Source organism: Penicillium longicatenatum (genome assembly GCF_028827895.1).
Source record: "Penicillium longicatenatum strain IBT 33135 chromosome Unknown contig_3_segment0_segment0, whole genome shotgun sequence".
Lineage (NCBI taxonomy): Eukaryota > Fungi > Ascomycota > Eurotiomycetes > Eurotiales > Aspergillaceae > Penicillium > Penicillium longicatenatum.
The window spans coordinates 3,681,432-3,695,994 of record NW_026643121.1 but is presented as its reverse complement, the minus strand read 5'-3'; the positions used below and the strand labels follow the sequence as shown (position 1 = coordinate 3,695,994).

At 43.9% G+C, this 14,563-nt stretch overlaps 2 protein-coding genes across 2 annotated transcripts; both read right to left on the bottom strand.

The window, feature by feature from the left end:
* Positions 1-1,245: 1,245 nt before the first annotated feature.
* On the bottom strand, positions 1,246-2,394 carry N7484_006727 (uncharacterized protein; the record flags this gene model as incomplete). The annotated part of the gene is made up of 3 exons (XM_057117145.1): positions 1,246-1,411; positions 1,464-2,105; positions 2,162-2,394. The coding sequence occupies 3 exons, from the start codon at positions 2,392-2,394 to the stop codon at positions 1,246-1,248; spliced, it is 1,041 nt and encodes a 346-aa protein (XP_056973028.1).
* A 1,186-nt stretch (positions 2,395-3,580) lies between these two features.
* On the bottom strand, positions 3,581-5,069 carry N7484_006726 (SANT/Myb-like DNA-binding domain-containing protein; the record flags this gene model as incomplete). The annotated part of the gene is made up of 2 exons (XM_057117144.1): positions 3,581-4,557; positions 4,634-5,069. The coding sequence occupies 2 exons, from the start codon at positions 5,067-5,069 to the stop codon at positions 3,581-3,583; spliced, it is 1,413 nt and encodes a 470-aa protein (XP_056973027.1).
* Between the last annotated feature and the right edge of the window lie 9,494 nt (positions 5,070-14,563).

Below are 14,563 nucleotides of genomic sequence, written 5' to 3'. Positions count from 1 at the left end.
TGATCGAGTCGTTCGAATTGCAGCGTGACAGGGTAGCTGCAGGTGACGTGGCCACCGGCATAAAAAGAAAATCTAAGATCAAGAAAGCGAGAGCTACCTTTGAAACAATATTTCCCAGTATCGTTGGTCACGAGAGCTCCGTCAACCAAGGGTTGCATTGTGATTGATCACAGTAGGTTAAGAACCTCACTGACCTGGTAAATGACAGGGTTCCCCTCTTCAACTGATGAGATTCGACGCACTCAGCCGCATGCATGCTGCCAATCATCTTCACAGATGCTCTGAACATGGACGAAACGCCCTCGGTGGGGCTGATCCATGCTTTTCACATCCACAGCGCACGGATAGGGGGGCCTTGGACCCAAATTGGGTTTCGCCGAAACCTAATAATCAACAAAGCCACTCAGTAATATCGATTGATTGGTGCTCGTGAGCCATAATTAGCGCCAAATGTAGGGGCCGTCACCCTCGAGTAAACAAGGAGGCAGCCTCAGTAATCCCATATGCATTACAGACCCATCAGAAACAATTCTCACAGGACTACGCTTAATATAATGAACTCGCCTGATGTTATGCCCAGGTGATCTATTCCCCCGCTTTCCTGTGGTATAAAGTGCGAAAGTAACGATTGTCTCTTGAATTTCTCAAGAATCACTCTCGTGGCTTTGTTTCCTATAATATCTGGTCGACAGACTACCTACTCTGCCCGGTCTCTATTGAATTTGGATTCTCAAACCTTGATCGTTAAAAACCACTTTTCTGAACCGCTCCTCTCAAGCGTATACCTAATTGCAAGAGTCCTCACAAGTACAGTATTCGTGCCCTCTATTGCAGATCGGCGGTGTCCCAACTAATACATGTATAGTCCCCGCCTCCGTCATGACTTCTGAATCCGACATAACCCATCCCGTGGACGCGATCAAATGTTGCACCTGTGGACAGGAGAAGAGCATGGTCCATGGAGATTGTGGCGCTTGTCCTTCTTGCTGCAATTGCTCCAAGAAAAAGGACTGAATGATCGGAGGTGGGAGGTGAATAGCTGCGATTTTTGAACTGTCACTGAAGCTGCTTGACTGACAACCAGTCATAAGGATTCTCCTGAATAATGACTCCGCGGGCTGTCCTGAACCAGTTTACGAAATCCACCGCAGCGCACAAGGGATGGGAGAGACCAAGAATTATACATATACATAAGATTCCTGTTTTGAAATCGATCTCATATTTGCGATCCTTTGTGATGCGAACTCAGGCTTCTTGCGAATCCAGAGATTGTTGGCGTCTACAATACAGATATAGTCCTTTAAGTGCAGAGCATATTTCAACTTCATCTGAATGGCTTGGAAGGCTATAAGCATCATAATCGAGCCACATTTGCCTTGTCCTCGGAGATTCAGCATCTGCCAATGGTTTTCTGTTAAGTGCCATGGTTAGACAAATTCGAGGATCGATAAAAGCGAACTTACTCATTGCCATTGAAAACTTCAAAGCCGGTGGAAATAATAAGCACAGGCCGAGCAAGATCGGCAATAATCTGCTTGACTGGGGCGGCAGCAAAGGGTGATATTATGATGGATTCATCGTCAATTTCCGCGAATCCTCCTGCACCGTGAGTCCCAACAATTTTGAATTCCTTCTTGGTCAGGATCTCTTCCGCGATCTCTGTATACTCTGGGTCCTGAGAATATAATGGCAATGTTTTATTGCCACGACAAAGTTGAGCGATAGTAAGAGCCATCGAATGCTGGATCATGCAACCCATAACATTTTCCACCTCCGAGATTTCATCCCAAGAGCCGTGCTGCCTTTTTAGCCATTCAGGTGCGGAGCGGCAGAAATCACCGAGCCCGAAGCAGAGAACTTTCTTCACAGTGTTCGTACCGAGTGTATCTTGGACCAAGGTTGCCAAGCGCTTGCAGGTCTTGCTATTCTGCCACAGCAAGTATTTCTCGTCAAATACTTGCATAGGCTGTGCTAAAAGCTCTCGGAAGTTTCGTGCAGTCTGATTGCTCCAATCCACAATGTAAGAGCACAGGTAGGTTTCAATTGGGCCGCTGGGTTGTGCTTTCACAAGTTGCCAATATTCTTGGTACTTGACATGAGGTTTCCTAAGAGGAACTTAGATTGCAGGCTGAATTTGGGTCAGAATACCATAGCCACGTACCAGATTGGATTCTGTACTTGGAACATGGGATTGGAAATTTGGATTATGCTTCCATCGACTCGACGGACTGAAAATCGCTCCATCGTATAGGAACGACGCAATTGTTGTTCTATGTCTTCGAGATCTTCTTTCGTCCAAAGTCTGGTACCAGAACTGTACAGATCTGCGACTCTTTGGCTACTGATCCGCCAATCCGTGCACCCGTAGTCGAGCGGTCTTAGAGTTTGTGGCATGGTTTCGTAGCTGCCGATCGAGCAAAGGTGAGGAACAAACCATATGATGAAACAAGTTACCGGGAGGAAAAACCCAAGATCGGTTAGTTGGAAAGGGGAGAAATTTGTTCGTGTACAAGGATCAGAAAAGAAAAGGCTAGGACTAGGGATCAAGAAAAATTCGACCACTTTGCTGCTGATCACTCACTAACTACTTAAGTACTAGTTAGTTATTTAGGTAGGCAAGGGGGTCAAGAAAATCCTAGGCAAGAGGAAAAATACAATACCGATCACCGCTTTACGGCAGCCTTGGTCTGGGGCCACATCCAATGTCATGCCACCAAATTCTATACCGCCTTACCCCCACCCCGATTCCCGACATCTTGATTGCTAGCAGATGGGGAGTGCCCCCGTATTTCGTCGTACAACGCTCTGCAGCACGGGTTGACCTATCATATTTCCGAGCAACATCCACAGTAGAAGTAAAAATAGGTCAGATAGGTAATTGCTTTTTATATGACCGATGTTTCAAACGGAACGCGTCGCGTATCATACTGCTTACTGCCCCTTCCCCCAGCAATGACTGTGCTGATGCCTGCATGCATGCAACCATTGATAACTATAACGGTGCTCTCTTGGCTAAGATCGACGCTTTCTCATTACGCCGCACCTTGCAGCGACATCAGTCGCCATAGAAAACGACTCCAGCGGGGCTACCGTCGCTACAACCTTAGGGGCTCGGCAGAGGACAATCACAAAACTGTTGTAGTTGGAGTAGGCGTAGGCATTTGTCTGGGGATTCTCTCTGCCGTGATGCTAGGCGCAGGTTTCTTGTGAATGAGGAGAAAAAGAAGGGCAAAATACGAGGGCCTGCCAGTGCAAAAGCCTGTGACAGCTCCTGAGAGACAGGTGATGTTCGCTGCTCCCCAACTTCATGGCTCAACTTCTTTTTATGAGGCCAAAAATCCTCGGTTAGATAAGGATTCCTTCTGAACTGCCAGTGCCATAGGGCAAGCAATGCCCCATGCTCTACCTAGTAGTATCTCAGATCGAAGAGGGACTCGGATGAGCTCGAGTATGTGAACTATTTACAGTACACAAAACTGCCCTTGATGCTGGTATTGAAACATATAGCTACAGAGAATGTTGCATAAATCGAAAGGCCGGCAGGGGTGAACCGAAATATATACTGACTGAAGAGACTCTCTCATTCGCGTATCCTCGGTTTCCCAGACCGAGAGCTGGCCTTGTGGCGTAATTTGGTTGAATAATGGACTTGAAGGGATGACATATTTCGGCCCGGGAAGTGACTCGCAATCTCCGACCATGACATCGCCTCTTTTTCCTTCAGCCGCACCAGCAGCGCATTCTCGTCCGATGTGTACGGTCTTTGTTTCCCCGGGACAACCGCCGTGTGGGGTTGAGACAACATCGGGCTAGGGTCGGGTACGAAAGTGAAGAAATATGCCGGTTTCAGGCCAGAATTAGGTTCGATCGTGAGGAGAGCACTCCCGCGTACACCCTGGATAGCACCAGGGCAATGACATGAAACGGGAGTAGAAGAGTCCGAAGGGTCGGAACATGGCCTGTTTGAAGGCCTCCGTTTCTTCCTCTTTTGACCCGGCTGTTCTGTGTCATACAAGGTGGTGTTCCCATCTTGGTGGTTGCTGGTGCCTCGGCCTGAGCGGAGTCGCTTCTTGCATACTACCGCAGCCGCCCTTGTGCTTGTCCTGGTGGCTCCTTGCTTCCAGGACGGTGATGGTACAACCACAGCTATCGACGGATAGCGCACCGGGATATCAGAAGTCAGTGTCTTTAGAACACGAGAACACTCTGAAGTAGAGCGCACGGTCGGCGGAGCGGACGGGCCAGATGGGGCTGACGTGTCTTCAGCAGTGCCGGAGTCTTCCCGCTCCGGAGTATCGTTTGCCCTGGAGCATAAATTCCCACCTAGGTCAGATGTCTGACTTGGGTCCGTATCATCTTCGTAGTTCCCAGGGTGCGAACTGCCTGAGGGCTCCGTGATAGATAATTTCCGCTTGGCTGATTCTTGTTGGGAATCATCCACCACGGACAGGTCGCTAAAGGGACGATTCGCTTGTTCGGGTGCAGGCACGGGCGCGGTCACACAAGGCACACACGAGAGTGGAGAAGCCTCCGTTTTTTTGGTATCAGGAATGGCGTCTAAAAAGTAAAGAGAGTCAGACAATGAGAGAATGGTGGCCGACTTTCAACATTCATCAACATTAAGCCAACTTACCCGGTAGATAATATCCCGGCATATCTGACTCTGAAAGACATGGGCTTGTTTTGGGAGAGTCTGTCAATGGCACTGGCTCTGAGGAATCCAGCGCGGAAGTTCCACGTTCCAACAGGATATCACAGGCAGCTGGCATATTTGTTGTCACTGGAGGTTCGACATCTTTCGTCACGTCAGGCCGAGTAGGACCGTAGACATTATTGATCTCGAAATCAAAAATGTTCCACTCATGAGTCGTACCGGTGAGTTGCGGTGGCTGTCCTGGAGGTACCTCACACAGTCCCGGACGGAAGCCGAACCCAGTCGGAAAAGACTGCTGGAAATATCGTGGCACGTGAGCCGGAACGTGACTGGGGGTCACGCTTTTGGTACTGGTGGAAGGCGGCTGGCGACTTGGGCCATGGTAGAACTCGATTTGATCAAGATTCACCCCCATCTCCGAGAAAGAGAAAGTGGTAAGACACAGCGGAGGTAGATACTGACAGATGATAAAGCAACCTTTGAGATGAGTGCAGTGGTGACTGAGCTGGTGTGTCCATGTCCGATCTGAATCCTATCCAGAGAGTGAGAAGAAGGAGTTCAGTCAGCCTTTTTAAACCCCAGACGCTGTCAGGGCAATGCTAGCCGGAAATCATGCAGTATACCGCTTTGACGACCCCATAACAACCGAGAACGCCGATATCACTGCCTCGTTGCCACTACTCCCTGCTTGTGTCTGCTGATCACTTGGGGGTATTCCGGGCGAATTCAGCCGAGCTGCCTCGTCGAAGGACGTCTTGGGTTCGTGGCCCCACTGTGCAAGGGTGCCTCTTACTCCAATCTGTAACGATGCAGCCGGCAAGACGCAAGACACCTCAGCTGACAAATGACGGATTGGGGAAAGATCCACGGGAATAAGTCCCTCAATACGAGCGGCAGCCTACGGTCCCCCAATCGGGCAAGCCGATCATGCAAGCCATCAATATCATGGATGACGGCAATGCCTCAGCTCAGCGCCGGAGCTCCTGCGGCATTTTTGCGGTTGGCTAGTGAGCGAAAGCGGGTCTCACGAGCAACTCGGTGATGATTGTCAATCAGTGGTCGGTTGAAAAAGCAAAGTGACCGTTTTGGGGCGCTGCGTAGCACTTGCGAACCGAAGCCTGAGACAAAGAGCGCCCAGTAGCCCTTCTATATTGTTAATCACATGTCCAATTATCAAGTAGCCCGAAGGTGATGTGTACATGAGCTGCACCAGTGATCATCCACAGCGTACATCATGATGAAGCCGGTATGAAGCCTAGTAGAACTGGGAAACCAAGGGCGATCCGGGTGACTCGAAAAGGCCAGGCCGCCCCCTTCGAATTTCCGCAAGTGGGGAGGCGGGCTGTGCTCAAGGCGCAGAGATTTCAGCTGGCAGGGGCCACGTCAGCCGACCATGGAATGGCGTCGGTAAAACAAAATGAAGGGGGAAGGGGGGGGGGGGGAAAGGGGCGTGGGAAAGAAGAGAGTAGTCGTTGAGCGACGCACCGCGGGTTATATAGATGGCGGACGTCGCGAGGCGGGCGGCGGGAGACGGCAGATCCTGGTTGGGGCTAGCGTTAGGCGCCAAACCCGTTGCGGACGGGCTAAACCCCAAGTGGACGGACGCGATCCCGGATCGGGCGGCGGACCCACGAGCGCTAAACCCAACGGAGAGGGCGGCCGAAAACGGCGGCGGGCCAGCAAATCGCAATTCTACTAATATATCTTCGTACCTTCTTATGTATATTTAGGATATAAAAGTGGTAAGTGATTAGTTCTACTATTTTTTTGATTCCTAAGTGCCCTTTGGTAGGTTTATCGTGATGTTTCTGGATGATTTCTTCCTATATTGGTCTAGGAATATAGATTAATCTATATATTAGTAGTATTCTATTATCTAGGGTTACTTAGTGGTTCTTATGGTTAAGTATTTATTCTAAAGCTTTATCTTTAGTAGTTACTTCCTTGATTTATTATAGCTAAGTATCGTCCTGTAGTTCGCTAGTTATAGTAAGGGTTTGATGATTATATACTAGGTTTCCCTTCTTATCTTTAGTTAATATAGCTAGTACTGCTTCCTTAACTCTGATCTAATAGTTTAGTCTTCTGCTAAGCGCGTCTACTTAGCTATTACTAGCGCTACTGTAGTGTTCGATCCTATAATCGAATTGCGATAGTATCTTAGCCTAGCGTACTTGTCTTCTTGTGAGTTCCTTCGTCGTTATGAAGTAAGTTAGGTTCTTATAGTCTGATTTGACTAAGACCTAATATTTTACTCCCTCTAGGTATGGTCTCTATATTTTAAATGCTAATACTATAGCTAGTAATTCTTTATTATAGATATTATAGTTAAGTTCTACTGGCGTCATTTTACGTGACTAAAAGGCGATTACCCTAGGTGCCTTAACCCCGTTAATAGTTATGATTTAGGTTAATCACGCTCCTAGCGCGAAGTTAGATATATTAGCTTCTACTATAGATAGTAATTCTATATTAAACGTATAGAGGATTAGTCTTACCTGGAAGAGGTCCTTAAGACCTTAAAATAAGTCTTCCGCGGTCTAGTTCTATTCCTATTTTTTATCCTTCCTAGTTAGGGCATTAAGTCCTATAGCTATTTCCCTAAAACCATTTATGCTTTTTTGGTAGTAGTTATATAGTCCTTAGAACTATTAAATATCCTTTACGTTCTTTGGTTAAGGCTATTCTAGGATGCTTTGGATTTTTTCTTCTTCTATGCTAAATTAGTTATTGCTGATGATATATCCTAGGAATCTGGTTTATTATACGTGAAACTCGTATTTCTTAAGTTTTAGGGTTACCTTGGCTTCCTTAAGTCTTAGGAGTACTTTCTTTATATGTTCCTAGTATTCCTCGATGGTCTTAGAATATACTAAGATATTATCTAGGTAGGCTATAATAAAGATGTCTAGGTAGCCTACTAGCACGCTAAAGATGAATCGTTAGAATGATGCTAGCGCGTTAGTAAGCCTAAATAGCATCACTATATACTTAAAGTGTCTAAACTTTATTTAAAATGCTATTTTCTACTTATCTCCCTCTTTAATCTATAGGCGGTTATAGGTATCTGTGATATTAAATTTTGAAAAGTACTTAGCGCCTTAGATCCGATCTTGGATCTCTTAGATTAGGGGTAGTGGGTATTGGTCTTTCTTCGTAATCCTATTTAATTATTAGTAGTTAATGTATAGTTATAGACTTTTATCCTTCTTTGGTATAAATAGGATAGGATATCCTACTAATAATATAGAGTGTCGGATATATTTCTTTTTAAGATTAGTCTTAATATACTCCTTTAGTGTCTAGGATTCTTTTTCCGATAGTTGGTAGATTGGTATATAGGTTAGTTCTTTACCCTCTATGATTTTGATTTCGTGGTTATATGGTCTATGCTCTAGTAGCTGACTAATAGGTAGTGGTATAAACACGTCCTAGAACTCCTTATATTCTTTAGGGAGTTCTAGTGCTCCTTCCTTTGTTATATATAGAGCTACCTTATCTTTATGGATTATAATATATTCTTTAAGTTTATTATCTATTATCTTTGGTCGCTATTCTCGTGACTTAATAACGCTTATGTCTATGATATATTAGCCTATTATTAGCGTTAGAGGTAGGTTTACCCTTCGTGGTGCCTCCTTAGGTTCTCTTACTCCTGTGCTAAGGACCTTTTTAATTATTTCTCGTGATGCGCCTGACTATATTTAGCTTATTCTTCTATAACTGTAACTTATGAAGTAAATGGCTCTGGTGTTCTATTAGATCGTTGGTTTATGTTTTTTTAGCTATGGCATTCCTAATACTATATTATAGTTCCCTAGTGGGGTTACGTTAAAATAAATGGTTTCGAAGTGGGTTCTTATAATTATGGTTTAGGGTTCTGTTTTATAGGAAATGCCTAGGCCTAGACTTTCTTTATTTAATCTAACGATTAGTCTAGATTGGTTCCTTTTCTATATTGGTATTTTGATTTATTATATATACTATAGATCCATGAAGTTTCCATATACTCCTGAATCGATGAGTACCCTAACTGTCTTAAGGAGGATATTCGCGTCGATCTTAAGATATGCTGCCTAGTTAGTGGCTATAAGTTATTATGGTTCCTCTTGGTGCGTGGATGTATTATCGTTAGCACTTTTGTTTCTCTTAGGAGTTTCTTTAGGCGCCTATATCTCTAATCTTAATTCTTGTATGACTAGATCCTGGGAGCTGGTATTATTCTAGTCTCTATGCTAAGTTTATCCTTAACTCTTGACTTCCTTAAAGTCGACGTCTAGAAATAGGTCTGTTATCCTTTTCTAAGTCTTTTGTATGGCTTCTTATAGATGGTCGAATTTTTCCTAGCGCTCCTTACTGCTAGCTACTATTGCTTTGAGTTACTATATTGCTCTATCGAGAGCGTTACCCTCTTCTTATTTAAGCGCCTTTGCTCGTTGGTAGGCCGCGTTAAATCTTGCGTTGATCGCTTCTGCCTTTTAGATCTTGTTGCTTTAGGTCGTTTCTATTGGTTCGTCTTTGGCCGTGGCCTAAAGTTATTGCGGTTTATTATAGCCTCCTCGCTCCTAAGTAGCTCTAAGTTACTAGGGTTACTCTCTACTTTAGTAATCCTTAATATGGTGTCTTGGTTTCCCGTATTTAAAACATAAGTTATTGTTTCTATGTCTTTTCTGCTCTTTATTAGGGAGTCTCGCTACGTCGAGCTCTATTAGTCGTGGGCTATAGTTATCTTATCTAGGTGCCCTATGACCGTGACTTCTAGGTTAGAATCGGTTCCCTTGTCCTAGGTTCCTTCTCCACTATTTGACCTCTTTCTTTTCCTACTGGCGGTCGAAGTACTAGTTATTGAATTATATTACCACATCGATTAGTTCTATTATTATAGTTAGTCGATCGATACGCGTAAGTTCGTCTTTTATATAGGATTTAAGTCCCTCCACGTACCATAGGATAAGGGCATAGTTATCCTATCTAAGTACTGCTGTGGTTTATATAAACTATATAGTATAGGCTATAGTGGAAGTGGTCTAGTGGAGTGTTACTAGCTTCCTTTCTATGTTAATAGTTATATTGATTTCTCTGAATATTTTAGTTATATAAGCTACGAAGTTACTATAACTTCTAAAGATATCTGTGGTTACTACGCTCTACTCGTTACGTGTTTTCTCATAGTATTCGTGGATATGGACTTTAAACCAGTCCTATGCTTATCCGCGAAGGTAGGTTAACATGAAGATGATCTTACTTTCTTCGTTAGTTAGTCGTGCTCGGTTAACGTCTAAGTGTATTCTTATTTAAGTAAGAAAGCCCCTTAGCTTAGACTGAGTTCTATCGAAAGGCTTAGCTTTCGGGAGTTTCATAACATAGGTAGCTGTGGCGGGAGCTAATGCTCTAACCTAGGCGTTAAGTTGCGTGATGTAGTCCTATATATTAGGAATCTAGTTCACGTCTTGCGATAGTGCGTTGATTTAACTAGTGAGTCCCACTATATGGGCCCTTAGCTGTTGGATTAGCTTAGACTAATCCTCGTTATTGTTGTCGCTATCTAGGGGTAGTCGCGCCGTCTAGGACTATAGCGGTACTAGTGGTCGTCTAGATTTCGATATGGTTACTTACTGCTTCGCGAAGTGGTTTCGTAAAGATAGGGCGTTTAATATATTACGCGGTGCTAACTGGTTATAGTAAGTATCGCTTGTATGGTCCGTTATACGTACGTCGAGGCTTGGCCTTAAGTCTTAATCGCAACTATACTGTTACCTAAAGGCCTTACACGGGCTCGGGTCTATAGAGTAGACTCTTATTGGTCTGCGCTAGATAGTGCGCCTAGTTAAGCTATGCTTAGGATCTATGTCAAGTGATAAGAGACTAAGGGTACCTCTCCTAGTAGGGTGGGTTATCTTAAATACGAAATAAGTGTAAAGCTAGAACTATAGTGTTACGGACCTATAGGGGGCCGCACCACCCGCGGGGCACTTATACCTAATCATCCTGGATGAACGGGACGACGTGTAGATCACGTGTAAGGTATGGTTCGGAGAACCATAGCCTCTTTATAATAGGATGCACGATACGTGATAACCGAAGGACACTACGATTTGGTACCATCCTGGGAAAAGAACGATCGCACGATAAGCACGATCGTAGGATAAGGAGTATCCTGCGATAGGCCATGATTATCGCTAATAGGGAAGATCCTACGACGGGCTCTGCCCTATGATCAGAGATGTCCCACGATAAGCCACGGTTTGGAACCAAAAGGGAGATTCCTAGGATATAGAGTATCCCAGGATCGATAATACCCTACGATAGGCCATGGTTACTAATAACTGTGAAGTATCCTACGATACGAAGGATCCTGAGAAGCTTAGTATCCTAGGAAGATAAGGATCCTAGGGAAGGATCACGTGCCGACTCATCGGGCGATGAGTGTAGCTTATTAGCGATGAGGCTGGAATAGATTAGTGATGAGTCCCGGACTCATTAGCGATGCGATGGATTAGATATATAAGGAACGGTCATTACCATAGATGTATTTAGTTCTTCGCGTTCAATTATATATTGTTACTTGGGACCTATAACCCTAGCTTTATAACTTGTTTCGTATTTAAGACAACCTACCCTACTAGGAGAGGTATACTTAGTCTCTTGTCACTTGACATAGATCCTAAGCATAGCTTGACTAGGCGCTACTATCTGGCACTGCCTAATAAGAGTCTACTCTATAGATCTAAGCCCGTGTAAGGCCTAGTAGCAACGGTACGATTGCGTGTGAGACTTGAGGACGAGCCTCTCGGTACGTATAAGGAACCATACGAGCGATACTCACTATGACTAGTTAGCACCGTGTAATATATTGAACGCCCTGTCTTTACGAAAGCACGACACGTGAAGTAGTAATTTAATATGGCACCAGCCAATACCAATGCTACCGCACTGGCGGCACCAGTAGACATAGAGGCGCCACTAACGAACGAGCAGCTCATAGTAATGGTGAGCCAGCTTCAGGAACAAATCGGAACTTTGGCCAACCGGGCACCGCCCGTCAAGCCACCAAAGCTAGAGTTCTTCCATGGAGAACGAACTAAACTGCGGTCATTTATCACGTAAATGGAGATGCAACTAAGGATTATTCAATGCACCAGCGAAATCGATAAAGTGGTCTATGCATCCACCTACCTACGAGGAGCCGCGTTTAACTAGTTCGAACCTACCATAAGGGAGTTTTACGAGAAACTGAAGGATAAGTGGAACGATAACACGATAGAAATCTTCGCCTTATACAAGAATTTTAAGAAAAAACTTGAATAAACGTTTAGCGACATCGACGCGGTACGCACGGTGGAACGGAGATTAGACAAGCTTAGACAAACGGGATCTGCTAGCGCGTACGCCGTGGAGTTCTAATAGATTATTTCGCACTTGGATATAGACGACGATACCTACATCTAGCTATTCGAACGAGGACTCAAGGAAGAAGTTAAAGACGAACTTATAAGAATCGACCGGCTAGACGAGCTTACCAAGCTTATCGACATCGCTGTTAAATACAATAATTGGCTTTATAAAAGAGCTTAGTAACAGCGAGAACATAGGCAGTAGAGAAGTAACACTAGTCAACCATATAGTAACTAGCGACTGGAGAGACGGTAGGATTACAACGCGCGCTAGACGTATAACAGTGATCCTTATAGTCCATAACCAATAGAGCTTAACGTAGCAAGACTCCCTGATGAAGAATAGAAAAGACGCAAAAACAATAATCTATGTTTCAAATGTAGGAAACCAGGATACCGCATTAAGGATTACTGAAGTAAAGAGCAACCCTAGCAACTTAGAGCCACTCAAGAACGAGGGGGCTATAACGAACCATAATAACTTCGGGCTACGGCCGAAGACAAACCAACGGATACAACCCAAGACAACAAAGTCTAAGAAGCCACGCCAGAACTCGATATTAAGGAACTAGCTGATTAGTTACTAGCATCCAACCAGGAAGATAGACATAGTTTGGGTTAGGTATAGCAGTAGTTACAAGAACTAATAACCCTCGGGTAAGAAAGACGTAACACATTGAACTAACTAGAAATAACGGCTTAAGGACTTCATTAGAAAGTGATCGATATAGTCCTTAGTAATAGATTTACGGAAATCGAGAGTCAAGGATAGACTTAACATAGAGACTAGAATAACACCACCTCCCAGGATCTAGTTATGCAGGAACTAAGATCAGAGATATAGACGCCTAAAGAAACTCCTAAGTAAGACGAAAGTGCTAACGGTAATGCGTCTACGCACCAAGAGAAACCCTAATAACTTATAGCCACTAACTAGGTAGTATACCTTAAGATCGACGCGAATATCCTCCTTAAAATAGTTAAGGTACTCATCGACTTAGGAGTATGTAGAAACTTCATGGATCTATAATATATGCAACGAATTAAAATGCTAGTATAGAAAAGGAACTAATCTAGGCCTATTGTTAGGCTAAATGGAGAAAGTCTAGGCCTAGGCATTTCCCATAAAACAGAACCCTAGACCATGATTATAGGAACCCATATCGAAACCATTTATTTCGACGTAACCCCACTAGGAAACTATGATATGGTGCTGGGAATACCATGGCTAAAAAAACATGAGCTAACGATCTAATAGAACACTAGAGCTATTTACTTCGTAAGTTGCGGTTGTAGAAAAACAAGCTGAATATGGTCGGGCGCATCACGAGAAACAATTGAAAAGGTCCTTAGTATAGGAGTAAGAGAACCTAAGGAGGCACCACGAAGGGTAAACCTACCTCTAACGCCGGTAACAGGCTAACGCATTATAGACGTGAGCGTTATTAAGTCGCGAGAATAGCGACTAGAGATAATAGATAACAAACTTAAAGAATACGTCGTGATCCACGAAGACGAGGTGGCCCTATATATAATAGAGGAAGGAGCACTAGAACTCCCTAAAGAATATAAGGAGTTTCAGGACGTGTTTACACCACCACCTATTAGTCAGCTACTAGAGCATGGATTACACGACCACGAGATCAAAATCATGGAGGGCAAAGAACTAACCTATATACTAATCTACCAACTATCGGAGAAAGAATCCCAGACCCTAAAGGAGTATATTAAGACCAATCTTAAAAAGAAATACATCTAACACTTAATATCATCGGCAGGATATCCTATCCTATTTATGCCAAAAAAGGATAAAAGTTTACGACTATGCGTCGACTACCGATAATTAAACGGGATTACTAAGAAAGACCGATATCCACTACCCCTAATTCAGGAGATCTAAGATTAGATCTAAGGCGCTAAGTACTTTTTAAAGTTTAATATCATAGATGCTTATAATCGCCTACGGATCAAGGAAGGAGATAAGTAGAAGATAGTATTCTAAATAAAGTTCGGACACTTTGAATATATAGTGATGCTATTTAGGCTCACTAACGCACTAGCATCGTTCCAATAATTCATCTTTAGTGTGCTGATAGGTTACTTGGACATCTTTATAGTAGCCTACCTAGATAACATCTTGGTGTACTCTAAGACCATCGAGGAACACCAGGAACACGTGAAAAAGGTACTCTTAAGGCTAAGGGAAGCTAAGGTAACCCTAAAACTTAAGAAGTGCGAGTTTTATATACGACAGACCGGATTTTTAGGGTATATCATCAGCAATAACTAATTTAGCATAGAAGAAGAAAAAATCAGGAGCATCCTGGAATGGCCTTAACTAAAGAACGTGAAGGACATTTAATAGTTCCGAGGACTATGTAACTACTACCGAAAAAGTATAGACAGTTTTAGGGAAATAGCTATAGGACTCGATGCCCTGACTAGGAAGGACAAAAAATAGGACTAGAACTAGGCCGCGGAAAACTCATTTTAAGGTCTCAAGAACCTCTTCTAG